This window comes from Megascapheus bottae, chromosome 17 (assembly GCF_031878675.1).
Source record: "Megascapheus bottae isolate mThoBot1 chromosome 17, mThoBot2.hap1, whole genome shotgun sequence".
Taxonomy (NCBI): domain Eukaryota; kingdom Metazoa; phylum Chordata; class Mammalia; order Rodentia; family Geomyidae; genus Megascapheus; species Megascapheus bottae.
Window position 1 is genome coordinate 51,779,238 of NC_143525.1, and position 13,946 is coordinate 51,793,183.

Consider the following 13,946-nt stretch of genomic DNA (forward strand, 5'->3'; position numbering starts at 1 on the left):
GCGGGACTGGGTGCCGGGGGCGGGGACCGGGCGGGCAGGGGTCCTGCAGCCGGGCGCAGCGCGGACCGGGCGGGATCAGAGGGCGGGGCTAAGAAAGGGGCCGGGGGCGGGGCCCTGGCGGCTGCCGGGCGGGGGCGGGGCTCAGCCAGGGGGCGGGGCCCTGGCGGCTGCCGGACGGGGGCGGGGCTCAGCCAGGGGGCGGGGCGAGCCCCCGGCCCGCCCACCAGCTGAGCCGGGACCAGGGCCCGAAACTCGCCAGCTCAGAGCTTCCAGCGGCAGCGGCGGCGCCGCCGAGCTCTCTTCTGCTGCGGCTCCGGCCCCTCGGGAGGCTCCGGCGGGCGGGGATGGGCGGGCGGCCGCGCGGGGACCGCGGGGAGCGCGCGACGTGACCAGCTTGCGCGCCGAGCCCGCCCCGTCGGGTCGAGGACTGCTCGGTAGTGGCGTCCGCGGGCCGCGGACTGAACTGGCCCGAGCATGCGGGGCGCGGTGCGGGCGCCCGGGGGCCACGCCGGGCGGCTGTGGTCGCGGCCCGCCGCCCCCGGCCAGCCCCCGCCCCCGCCGCTGCCGCGGCTGCTGCTGCTGCTGGCTCTGCTGCGCGGCGCGGGAGCGCAGTACTCCAGCGACCTGTGCGGCTGGAGGGGGAGGTGAGTCCCCCGAGGGGGGGCCGGGGTCGCGGGGCGAGGCGGCCCCCGCCCCCGGGCCCAGAACAAAAGAGCCCCGCGGCACCAGGGTCCCGGCCCCGGGACGCCCGGAGGAGGCGCCGCGCGCCGCGCCGCGGGATGGGTCCGGCCCGGCTGCCTACCCGGCCCGCGCCCCGCTCCGGATCCCGCGGGACTCCTGGCTCCGCGGGCCACCGAGGCGGGCGGGCGGGGGCTCACGCCCTCGGCCCCGCTGCCCACGGCGGGAATAGCGCGCCCCGGCCGCTGGGGCCCCGGGGAGCCCGGCCCTCTCCGGACAGGAGTCAGGAGAGACGGGCCGGGGCGCAGCGGGGTCCGCACGGGCCTCGTCGTGGGGCGTAGAGCCGAGGGCGACACCTGCGCGCGGGCCGAGCACGGCTGGCAGAGAGCCCCCCGCCCGCCGTGAAGGTCAGGCCGCCCTTGGCAGCCTCGCGCCGGGCTCCGAGACCCCCGCCCCTCTCCCCTGCGGTGGCCCAGGACTCGCGGAGGGGACGCGGATCGAGTGAGCATGGGGGGTGGGGCCTCTAGTTCGTGTAACTACTCGGGATGGACGCACGGCCCGCCCTAGCCTCTGAGAAGCCAGGGTTGCGCCTTGGAAGTTGCCAGCTCTGGGGTTTTCTGAGGCCCTGAGTGGATACGCGTGGGCCGGCTGCCCTTGGACAGCTGTCAGGGCACTCTGTAGGCAGGGCGTCTTCGCAAGGCCAGTCTTCTGGTCTGATGGGCAGACTTCAGGCGGGACAGCCTGTATGTGGGGTGTGTGTGTGTGACAGTGACAGAGAGGGCGGGGGAGAGAGGGAGAGGAAAGAGGGGGAGGATTTTTGATGAAGCAAGTTTTTCGAGAAGGCTGAGGACTGAGTGGATTTCATGTCCAGGCTCCAGGTCAGCAGGGCACCACTGGTCATCTTAGACACATCACCCAGCTTTCTGAGGAAACCATAGGACCCCAATCCACCCCTCCCCAAGACCAGCAGGGTTGGTTGGTAAGATTGAGCCCTGGCTCCTGAGGGTGCCTGAGAGCTCCAGCACTGCCTCACAGGGAGTTTGCCCATTCCCTCCCCAGCAGAACCCTCCCAGCCCCGCCTGGCAGAGCCTGAGGAGGGTGTGGGGGTAGCGCTGTGGGGGAGGGCTGTCCTTGAGAAGGCTGGCGCTCACACAGAGCTGGCTGTGAGCCTCTGATACCAGTGCTGTTTTGAGGCTGCCCTTTCCTTGATGCCCTTTCCCTTCTCACTGCTTCTATTGATGAACCACTGCACCCCAACCTGGAGCCTTGGAATGCCCCGCCCTAGTGGGTCAGAAACAGAAATCCAACCCTTGTCCTGTAAGCCAGAGGTTCCACCAAGAGCTGACCTCCTTTCTAGGCTGTGAGAGGACGGTGTGACTGGAGGCTGCCTTTCCAGGAGTCCAGGGCTCTGTGCCAGGATTGGAGGGATGATGTCCTCTTATCTCCTGAAACAGGCCAGATCCTCAACAGGTGTCTTCAGTGGGAGGAGCCATGTTGCAGCCCAGGATCTGTACAGCCTTCTGTCTACCTGTGTTCTCCACATTCCTGCCAATGCACTCCTGCTCTGGGACTCCCATGAGACCTCTCGTACAAATCTAGAGCTTTGGGCATGAGGGCATAAATAAGGCCCCCTTGTCTCGAAGCCGCTTCGGCTGACTTACTGAGGAGTGTGCGGGCTTGCTTACCAACTCCATGGTGTTTATGGCTTTTTATGATCTGTTCCTGAAGCCAACACAGGGTGGAGCGAGCCTCAGAATGGCGGTGGCTTCTGGCTTCTGATAGGAAGGGGCAGGTGCTCTGCATGGCACTCGCCACTCACCTCAGGTGTGCGGTGCCTCTGGGTGTTTCCAGGCAATCAGGCTTGAGATTTTGAAATCCCCTTCCTGGTGTAGGGAACAGGTCCAGTGCCCCTGCCTTTATTCGTTGGTGGCCATAAAGGTGGACTGTGGACTTTCCCACTGCTATCAGCAAGAGCACAGCAGGTGGGGCCTGAATGGTAAACCTTGTCAGCAGAACCTTTTGGTTTCACCCTTGATGGAAAGCCCTTCTAGACTTCATCTTGTCCTGGTGGCTGGGAACTGTTGTTGGGCTGTGAATGAGTGTGAGCAGTGTGGGCCTGAGCTCGGCTGACTCAGTGAGTCCTCATGCCATTCTAAGCACGTCCTCATGAGGCATCAGCATGTGTGTCCTCCTGGGTAGTGACCATCCTGCTAATGTGGGCTGGGCTGTAGTCTGAGTTGTATACTATGTGCCAGGGCCTGTGATTGATCCCTTGTATATAGACATGTATCCGCACACATGCACGCAAATACAGCATTCATTTAGATTAATCCACAATCAAATCAGCATTTTCAGGGTTTTGTTGGTTTTTTTTTTTGGCGGGGGTGGGGGGAGAAGAAGGGGAACAACTACTGGTGCTAGGATGGGCACAGACCCTTTCTAGATGCAAGTGGAAGTGAGGTAGTAGGCCTCTTATGAGCTTCCCTTCTTTTGTTCCCCCTGGTTAAATGGAGTCTGGTGGGTATCCCACATGATACACATTATGAGCCTTCTGCAGGTTCATGTGGCTACTGCCACAGCAGCCCTCAGACTCAGATCCTTGTCCCCTGTGTCCCTTGGGCAGATGCCTGACCCCTCCAGGGTTCCTTAGCTTGGCTAGTGGAGAAGACGGGGCTTTTATGCTTCTCCTTCATTTGTACAGGCAACAGATGCCCTCAAAAGCATGTAGAGCCTTTGACTTGGTGTCTTCATCCTCTTTATCTTCAGGACCCTCTGAGAGGGAAGAGAGGCCTCTGGTTAGTGCCTTATTTGGGAGAGTTGAGTCTGAACTAGGCTCAGTGTTAGTTGTCTCCCTCCCCCACCCCCTCTTGCCAGTCCTAGGCCCTGTACACAGGGCCTGGGCACTGTCCTGGGACACTTTTTGCTCAAGGCTAGCACTCTACCACTTGAGCCACAGCGCCACTTCCAGCTTTTTCTGTGTATGTGGTACCAAGGAATGGAACCCAGGGCTTCATGCATGCATGCTAGGCGAGTACTCTACCACTAGGCTATGCTCCCAGCCCTTAGCTATCTCTTGATGCTGGAAGTAGGAGGAGGAGCATAACAATTAGGTTTGCTTTGGCTGCGAAAGGACAGAGCTGATTATAGCCATGTGTTAGCCATTCAACGTTTAGTCTAATTTTCACTATAGCACCATAATTGCACCCACCCCAACATAGGTGTCAGATGGGTCTGTGTAAATTTTATTGACTGTAATTAGTAAGTTTGCTCTGTATGTGGGGCCTGAGTAGCTACCTGCAGCCATGTTGCTGCTCATGACCCAGGGCTTTGTAGGGGTGGGGAGAGTGGGTCAGGAGGGAGTCCTTCCTCAAGGCTTCCTTCTGATGTGGTCTGCGAGGTAACTTGTAGTCCCAGCTTGCAGCCTGTCCTTGTATTAAAAGTAAGGTTTAGGGGCCTGGCTGAGTCACTAGCAGTAAATGCATACCATATGTTATGCATTTTCTCCAAAGCAGAATGGGTTTCTGGTATCTCACTCAGGCTGGGCTCTGGATTTAGCCTTGTTTATTTCACATAAAAATCCTAGGAATGTGGGTGAACCTGTCTGAGATCGGATCAGAACCAAATTTCATGTAATAAAGTCTTAGCTGAAGTCACTGGTTATGTCATAACTTATTGACAATCCGATATTCGCATTAAATTTTGAGCAGGGGAAACTTCAGCATATGTGGTAGTTTCAGTTTCTTGAAAACAGAACTGTCTTTTTAAGGGTCTGCCTCATGGAGGGTGTAGCATACTGCATCTACTTTTGTCTACTTGGCACTTAAGAGGAATGAAATCACCTTATTACTTTAGAAATTCCCATCAGAAGACCTTCCCTCCTCTTGTCCTGAACATTTCCCCTGTCCCCCATCCAAGGGAGGGCATTTCCTTTGTCTACATAGTGGCTCTTGTCTTAGTGACCCTTGAGTTTATTTAAATATTATGATTGGCAATGCAAGGACTTCCAGCTTGGAAATGAATGAAAAATGGTCAAATCATCACCTTGAGGACATTATGAATAATCCTCTCCCCATTGCTGGTCCCCGAGTTGCTGTAGCCGCAGTTCTGTGGAGCAGTGCCATTGCTGCATGGACACTTCCTGTAGCACCCATCACAAGGATCCAAGCCTTTGTTTTCTTACCCCTGCTTCCCTGAGGAATCGGTATCATCTTTGTGCTGTCCTGTTGTCTTGGGTGATCTGCTGACCTTGCCTCTGGAACAGGTTCATTGGGAGGAACTGAGAGAGGAGAGGCCATATGGCAGTGACAGCTCCCTGCAGCTTCCTGCATCTTGGTTTGGGGCCCTGAGCACCTGAGGCAGGCAGCAGACGAGTGTGAAGGGGCATTGTGGGCATTTCCCTCACAGTCCCTTCCCTGGGGGGAGGTGCATACAGGGTGTCTGGACTCCACTCGAGGGCTTGAGCTTACTTACACTGTCTCGTTTTCCCACAGTGGGCTGACCCATGAGGCACACAGCAAGGATGTGGAGCAGGTGTACCTGCGCTGTTCAGCTGGTTCTGTGGAGTGGATGTACCCAACAGGGGCGCTCATCGTTAACCTGCGGCCCAACACCTTCTCGCCCTCCCGACACCTGACTGTATGCATCAAGCCCTTCAGAGACTCCTCAGGTGCCAATATTTATTTGGAAAAAACTGGAGAACTGAGATTGCTGGTGCAGGATGGGGCCAGTGAGGCTGGCCGGGTACAATGTTTTGGCCTGCAGCAGGGTGGCCTGTTTGTGGAGGCCACACCCCAGCAGGACATTAGCAGGAGGACCACAGGCTTCCAGTATGAGCTGATGAGCAGGCACAGCAGTCCTGACCTGCACGCACTGTCTGGTGAGTTTCTTGTGAGGAGGAGACTGCCTGGGCTCACTGTGGATGTGGGGAAGCACCCTAATTGATTCCTGCTTCCCTTTGCACAAGTCTCCTATCTGTGGCTTTGCCATGGCAGATTTGCCCCTAGATTACCATGAGTGGCCCCTCAGGATTGGGGCAGGGGTGAGAGCTGGGGATGGGACTTGGTTCTACAAATGAGATTGCTTTTGAAATACAGCCTTTCCAACCAAAATTCCACTTGAAAATAACATTGTATCTAATCTATGGTCTACTTTAGCTCCTGCCAGCTATCAGCCTGTTTAGAACCTAGGGGAACAGTGTTGGTCCTGCAAAAGCATGCATGTATGTGTGGACGGACAGTGTTCCAGGGACAGCTTAGTATCCTGTTTTCCAAGGGACTGGCTCTAATCTGTTTGAGGTGATGGCTTTTTCACTTCCATATGGCCTACACACTGGGTGGGTGTTTTGGCATCTGCCATAGCCCCAGAATTCTGGGGCTGGGTGGAGATCAAGGCTGATCTACAGCCCAGAGCTATGATGTTCCTGAGTGTGGAGCCATTTCTGTGGACGTACATTCATTAGGCCTCAAACTAACTTGAGGACTCAGGGATAGCAGGTCTGACCTGGGCCGTGCAATAGAAGTCTGAGTCTATATGAAGGAACTCACACATGCAGAGGTGACACCAACAAGTGCCTCGGCCTGGTGTGAGCAGGCGGGGGAATGGAGAGAGATATGGGGAGGACTTCCTGGACAGAGGTAGGAACCTAGGTGAGGTCCAGGACAGAAAGCTGTTCCAAGGCCATGTAGGCAGAGTGTGGTTGTGGATGTGTATTGATCAGGAGCGGAAGGATGAGCAGATTCTTCCCTGTGTGGCAGGTGGGGAGTCGTGTGCTTGTTGCATGGTGTCTGGACAGTTGCTCTATAGAAAAATAGATGGGTGGATCTGAGGAGCAGCAGCCTGGAGCCTTCAGCGGGTTAGGTTAGGGCCCACCTCTTGTTCTGTGGTCCCTCAGGGGCCAGTGTTTTTGTCACATGGTGGAAGTTACAGTGGATGGGTGAGCTGGAAGAGAGGAGGTTGCCTTGCTCTGGCCTCCCCCGATGTAAACACAATAAACACAAATCTGAACACTCCATTCAGTCGCTGACGAAGGTGGGCCTGTTAACTGGAAGCGGAAAGTGCCGCATCAGGCCTTCAGAACTTGTGAGCATTACTTACGTTGACTGGTCCTGCAGACTTTCTGCTGGTCACATGTTCTATGCAGCTGAGCTGAGGAGCTGTCTCAGCTCTTGTTGCAGCCTGCTCCCCACCCCGCCCCATGGGAGCTGATTGAGTTGCATCAGGTTCCTAGGGGTCTCAGGGAAGGAGTGGCCCTGGTATGGGCAACTATTCACTGTTTTATCTGCAGGACACCACTGGGTGGCAGTGGTGGGGGGGAGGGGTGGTCTTTCGCAGGACAGCAACCCAAAATGGCATATGTTGGATCTGTGTCTAGGACTCTGCCACGTTACCCCGAGAATTCCCCCTAGTAGTCCTGGAGTGCCTGAAATGGATTGTTGACCTTGAGATAGCACATCCACGTAGTAACTCTCAGAACACGGATCTAGACTGAATCCAGAGGTACTACAGGTTTTGGGAACTGGGACCCCACTCTGGAATCTCTCTCACACTCCCAGTGGGCATCTGTCCTACCCGGAGCACCTTTAAGGCCTTCCACCTGATGGCCAGGGAACTCAAGGGAAGCCCATTGTCTTCTCGCCCCAGGGCACTTGGCTCTCACCTAGGAATGGGGGCTACGGAGCCTTTAATGCCTAAGGAATGTTGGCGCCAGCCACCTGGCGGCAGAAGCATCCTCTCCCCTGGGTCAGGCTGGCCCCCGTGCTCTCTTTGTCCCTCGTCTCCTGTTCTGGGTCTCTCTTCAACTGTGAGAAACTTGGTAGAATCTGGAGCCCAGGAAATACAAGCCTGTCAAGACAGTGCATGCATGGTTGTTTTAGATGGTTGTCCCAGCTGAGCTTGCAGATGAATCAGAAATTCTGATTGTGCTGTCTCAAGAGAACTGAGCTTCATTGCCTAGAACCCAGACAACTCGTGTGTGTGTGTGTGTGTGTGTGTGTGTGTGTGTGTGTGTGTGTGTGTTTCCATGAGCCTTGCTTCCGACCCAGTGAGAATGAAACCTGCTGTTGTTCCAGATGGTTCTCCCAAAGTGCCAAAGTGCTGATGATGTGTTGGCTTGGAATCCATTGGCATTGCGTAGTCGGCTTCTAGAGCTGCACCGAAACCAAGAACAGAGCAGAGGTGCAGGCTACTCCTCTGAGGACACAGACATGGGTCACACGGGATGTGGCCCTGGTCCTGGGGGAAATAGGATTTGGTCACAAAGAGAAGGGCCGGAAGGATCTGCTCACCCGTGTGCGCTGCCTCTGTCATGTCGAGGCCCAGGAGCAGTGCAGCTCCTTCTGATGCTTAGGAAATCGTCAGGGTGTTAGAGACAACATGTAGCCAGCCACCAGCTAATGCTAGAAAAACACACTAGAAAAAACTAGGCCGTAGACTGGCAAAGGGTTATTTGGGGTTACCCCTGCTTTGTGGAGCCGCCTGGGGAAATGACATCACCGGTGGGGCTGTGGCGTGGTAAGTGAGGGTGGCCTCTGGCTCCAGGGAGCAGATGCAGCTGAGGTAAAGCCCAATTTCTGTTCTATGCAGTGCAGTGTGTTGGGGCTCCTGAGCTTGACTACTGCTATGCTCTGGGGTCTGTGGCTGGCATTTTGTTCAGCTCCTGATGAAGGGGATTGCCATAACACTGGCATTTTGTAGTTGCTGGAGAGGCAGGGTGGCAGGGAACTGACATCCTGACATTCTTCACATTTTCATTGCGGCACTGACTCACAGACTCACTAGGAGGGCTGGTCCTGCAGCTTCTTGCCTGACTCCCCAGACCCTTGAGAACCTGCTCTGCTTGCTGGGCCTGGTGATTCGCCTAGCTTCTTAGACTGCTTGTCACTTCACTGCCAGTTCCGCTTAAGAGGCTCAGAGTCCCTATCAAGGGGTGGCTTGATGGGCATGAGGGTGGTGGCACAGCCTCAAAGCAGAAAAGAAATCTCACTGTTGGTTCTTTACAAGGCTTCCTACTTCTCTGGTCATTTAGTTTGTGGTCTCAGTGGCTTCTTTCTGGCTGATGTGATTGTCCTGTGATTCTTTTTCATTTTAAACCTCTCTGAGGAGGAATGGTGTGATCTCCATTGGCTTCCTTGACAGGATGAAGGCTCCAGGGCCAGGGGAGGCTGGCTACCCCTGGGTTGCCCTAGAGGTTTGTGGTACCCAGGCTTGGAGACATTGAAGGAACTTGGGTCTCAGCTTGCTCAGGCTGCCTTCCACCCTTGGATCCATCTTGCCTCACTCCTGTAAAGTAACAGCACATACCACCTGTTACTTGCTGCACTGGGAACCTGAGAGGGTATTGCCACGCAGAATTTCCCTTGGGAACTTGTGGGCATGCGTTACTCTGGCTGTCTTCATCTGCCAGTGCGGCCTGCCTACCAGCTTGCTCCCTTGGCCTGCAAGCAGTTCCATTCTCCTGGTGCTTTCTCTCATCCTCCCCCTCATCCTCTCTGCCTGCACAGGCTGCCCCCACTTGGGTCTCCCAGGTATCTCCTGAGATCCTGATTCTGCAGAAGTGTCTGCCTGGGCATCTAGGACACGTGATATCAGGTGTCCACAACCAGCACATTTCATAGCCTTGTGGCCCCGACTCTGAGTCACATTTCCAGATGCTGTTCTTGGAGTCCACTTTGGGTTTCTGTGAAGTTGAACTGCACTCTGATACTCAGAAGAGGAACGGGTCTGAGATGCACTTTGTTAGCTCAGCTGCCCATGGCACCAGCTCACTGAAGCCGAGAGGGCTGACAGCCTGCTGAAGACCCCTGGGGAGGCCACACCTCCTGTAGGAAGACACTTGAGTCAAGGCAGGTGAAGGGTTTCCAGTGTCAGCTATCAGCCAGGGTGTGTGACTAGACTCCGTGTGGGGCCCCAGCCTCTTTAGTACAAGGTGCTTGCCTTTGTAGAAGGCTGTGCATCGTGGTTCAGCTGACTCAAAACCTGAAGTGCTTTGGACAGGTTCTTAGGGCCTGCTGTCCCCTCACTTGTCGTGTCATATGGCCTGCATCCCTACATCTGCCCGGCTTGGCGGAGCCTGGCTTCTTAGAAGGATGGGTTATGATGAACCTAATCACCGACTTACCCTTGTGCAGCTGAGGCTGTATCCATTTGCACGGTAGGCACTGTGAGCACTTGGCAGGTGCTGGCAAGGGCGGGTGCTGGTGAGGGCAGGTAGCTCTCCTAAGATACCATCCACAATGGAAAGCCCTGGCATCTGCAGGACCGCCTGGCCCCTGCGGTGGCCTGCCTGTTCTCTGGCTCCTGACTGATTCGTGTCTGCGTGGGGCTCAGCCAGCAAGAAGCTACACCCCTCCCTCTAGCAGCTTCAGATGACCTGTCTGTGTTGCCCTCCACCCCCATCCCCATGCAACCCACACAAATGCTGCAGGATGGGGTCTGGTGTGCCAGGACTTTGGAAGATCGGCATTACTGCAGGCTTCTGGGAGCTGGCTACAGCCCACCTTCTCAGCAGAGAGAGGATTGTCAGTCTGGAGCTGGGGGAGAGAGAGACCTGACTGGGGCAGGTTGTTCTGGTTCTTCAGCTTTTCCTTTCTCTGATAACAGATCAAAGGTGCTGGCAGGTGGGTAGCTGGTGAGTCAGCAAGTGCTGAGCCCAGAAGTTACCTGCCCTTGAGGCTGGAGCCATGTCTGAGGCCAGGGCCCAGACTTTCCATCCTGGGCACTACAGTGAGCTAGGGCTGCCCAAGGCACTGCAAAGCCCGGGGCTTTGTCTCGGGTCTCCTCTGGCCCCAAGGACCTTGACACCTCCAGGACCCTGGAAGGCCCTTCTGATTTCTTGCTGGCGTAGAAACACGGAGGTGTCCACATGTGGGCTACCCAGGTTAGCTGCCCGATGAGCATGCATGGATGGCTTTAACGTCTTCTAGGACCTGGGAGCCCTAAGTCAAGGCCTCTGCAGCAGAAATGTCTGGCTGAGCAGTAGAAGCTTGTCTCATTCAGATTTCATACCTCAGAGTTTCTCTTGAGTTCGGGGGGTGGGGGCCCTGAGCTAGAAACAGAAGGCAGAGGCCTTGGCATTCAAATCAGAGCAAATAGGAAACACGCGTTTTTGTCAGATCTGCTCTGGAATATGGGGGCAAGGGTGGAGCTGAGTTTCTATCCCACCTCAGGAGGGAGGGTCATCTGTCTCAGAAGGGTGTGAAACAAGTGGCTGGCGGGAAGGGGGCTTGTTCCGATAGACACGGAAGGCAATCTCTGCATGCTGTGGGGGAAGCAGTCAGTTTCAGGAGTCCAGAGGTGCTCGGTGGATAGGGCTCAGTTTGAGAGGCTTTCCGGGGCCAGGCAGAGCCTGGGGGAAGGGGCAGAGCTGAAGGCCTCAACCCGAGGCCCTGTGCGTGGTGGCAGGTAGATGCCCACAAGGTTGTGGGCCCTTCCCGGCAGTGCCAGGAGCCAGCAGATGGAACTCTGCTCTGGGGTTGCAGCTGCAGTGGGTCTACAAAGGGGGGGCATCTACTCTTGAGGAAGCTGCTGGGGTCAGTGGAGTGGGAGTGTGAAGGCGAGCAGAGGGTGACTTGGCTGACTGATGTAGAGACAGGGTCTTGGTTTGGCTTGGAGTTGGTTTATAATTTGGGCCAGGCAGGTAAAAGTGACTTCTACACGGATGGGGTCTAGCCTAAGGAGGCTACCAAGGTACGTGGGAGCAGGTACAGAGCCAGCCCTCCGTTCTGAAGTCTTGCCTTTAGAGAGCACAGTCACATGGCCATGGTGCAGGCTGCTTGGGGCCAGGTGGGCGGAGGGATGCCTGGGAGTCAGTCCTTGGTGTGGCTGAGGTTGGTATTCCCCCTCCTGCTCTGCCTCTGTGGTGTGTCCCTGTGCACCTCGAGGCAGGAGCTGGCCACAGAGGTCTGCCGTGTCTGTGGTGGTTGAGCCACCAAGCGCAGGCCATGTTGGGGCCCAGAGGGTCTGTGGCTGTGTGATCCAGGCTGGGTCCTCACTCTTGTTTTCTCCTTCTTTTTTTTTTTTTTTTTGCCAGTCCTGTGGCTTGAGCTCAGGGCCTGAGCATTGTCCTTGGGCTTTCTCAAGGCTAGCATTCTACCACTTGAGCCACAGCACCACTTCTGGCTTTTTCTATGTATGTGGAGTGCTGAGGAATCGAACCCTGGTCTTTGTGCATGCTAGGCAAGCACTCTACCACTAGGCCAAACTCCCAGCCCCTTGTTTTCTCCTTCTTAGCTCCGTGCCGGCCGTGCAGTGACACAGAAGTCCTCCTTGCTGTTTGCACCAGTGACTTTGGTGAGTAGGCCTTCCTGGCCCTTCTCTTGTTCTGGCGGGTGGGGCTCCACTCACATCCAGGGTCTCTGTCCAGGACTCTGGAGGGCTTCCCAGCTGGCACTGACTCATGGTGTGAGGGGTGGGGAGAGTTTGCTGAACTCTGGATGTGTGATTCCCACTTGTAATCACAGAGAAGGTGCTCTTCTGCACTTCACCAGGCAGGGCAGGGGCAGGTATGTGTGGCACATATGGGGAGAGCTGGGGTTGGTGTCAGCTGTTCCTCAGGGAGCTCACTGTCCAAGTCCTCTTAGAAGTATTCTGTGGGCCTCCCACCCTTCTTCCAGGTCCCTTGCCTAATACATAAGTGCAAGACTCTGGGCTTTCTCAAGGCTAGAGCTCTACCCCTTGAACCACAGCACCACTTCTGGCTTTTTCTGTGTATGTAGTACCAAGAAACCCGGGTCTTCATGCATGCTAGGCAAGCACTCTACCACTAATCTACATTCCCCACCCCCCTCATGGACTTTTTTGCCCTGCTAGCTTCGAATGGTAGTCCTCTGGATCTCAGCTGCCTAGGGTTTTAGGTTTGAACCTCTAGCACCCAGCAGCATTAGCCTTTTAAGGGCCTTCTTGAATGGCAGACTTCGGGCTCCGCTCCTGGTTTCTGGTACACACAATCCTGGTGGCCCAGGATTCATGAGTCTCCATGACCAGCAGTGTCCACAAGACCTGAGGATCTGTCTCTCCTTCCTCCACAGTTGTCCGTGGCTCTATCCAGGATGTGGACCATGTGCCAGAGCAGCAGGAGTCCATCATCCGCCTGAAGGTGAACAGACTCCACCGGCAGAAGAGCAGGGTCTTCCAGCCAGCTCCCGAGGGCAGTGGCCCCTGGCAGGGCCGAGTCACAACACTGTTGGAATGTGGTGTGCGGCCGGGACCCGGAGACTTCCTCTTCACTGGCCACGTGCACTTTGGAGAGGCCCAGCTTGGCTGTGCCCCACGCTTCAGTGACTTCCAAAGGATGTACAGGGACGCAAAGGAGCAGGGGCTGAACCCCTGCGAGATCAGCACAGAGTGACTGCAGGGTGACCGTAGATGCTTCCTACCCTCTCCTAACGTGGCGTCGCTAACTGCCATGGCCGTTCAAATCCTGGTGCTGGCCACAGGCTGGTGCTAAGGCCAGGGACTCAGGCTGGGGAGGGACAAGCTGCTCTGACTCCAGGAGGGCCCAGCCAAGGACGCCCTGACAGATTTTAAAATGCTGTAAAATGCAAACTAAGTTATTATATTTTTTTGTAAAAAAAAGTCCATAGGAAACAAACTTGTGTCTGAAGATGCCTTTGGTGTGACACTTCATTCCATTTTTCAAGGTCGTTTGGTGTGGAGTGTCACTAAGGTGTGGGGCCAGCTGCCCAGTGATGGTGATCAGGCCTCATGGGAGGCCTGGGCACACTTACACACAGTGACAGGCTGAACCCATGTGTGTGTTTGGTTGGTTTTGCATTAAAGAATGAGCTTTGCAGCTCATTCTGCAGATCGCCTCCATTCCAGAGAGTGAAGGTTGGGCTCTGAACACTCCAGAGCATCCACCCATCAGGTAGGCATCTGTCAGGCTTTCCCGGTCCAGTCCTGACCCCTTGCCTGGCACATCCAGAGGACCTTCCCTGGCGGCCTTGTGAACACTTCCCTTTTTACTGCTCTAATCCTGACCCACCTGCCCCAAAGTACATCTCTGGACATCTAGTGCCTGGGTTGGGCTGGGGAGAGAAAGAGTTACTTTTCCACAAACTGTGATATATGAATTGCAGAGCTTCATCACAGTATTCTGGAGTCCAAAGTCCAGAGTCGATGTAGACAGGACTGCCTTCCCTCCAGAGCTTCCAGGGAGAGCCGTCCTTGTTCCTGAGGGTAGACTCAGGTGTCTTTTGCTCTTGGCTACACCACTCCAGTCTTGGCTTCCTTGTCACATGGCTTCTGCCCTACGTGCATCTGTTTCCCCAAAC

At 55.9% G+C, this 13,946-nt stretch overlaps 1 protein-coding gene across 1 annotated transcript; it reads left to right on the forward strand.

The window, feature by feature from the left end:
* Window positions 1-403: 403 nt before the first annotated feature.
* Window positions 404-13,276, forward strand: Metrnl (meteorin like, glial cell differentiation regulator). The gene is made up of 4 exons (XM_090351784.1): window positions 404-644; window positions 5,169-5,554; window positions 11,905-11,964; window positions 12,702-13,276. Exons 1-4 carry the CDS (start codon window positions 475-477, stop codon window positions 13,019-13,021), a joined length of 936 nt encoding a protein of 311 aa, XP_090207910.1. The 5' UTR covers window positions 404-474; the 3' UTR covers window positions 13,022-13,276.
* Window positions 13,277-13,946: the final 670 nt, after the last annotated feature.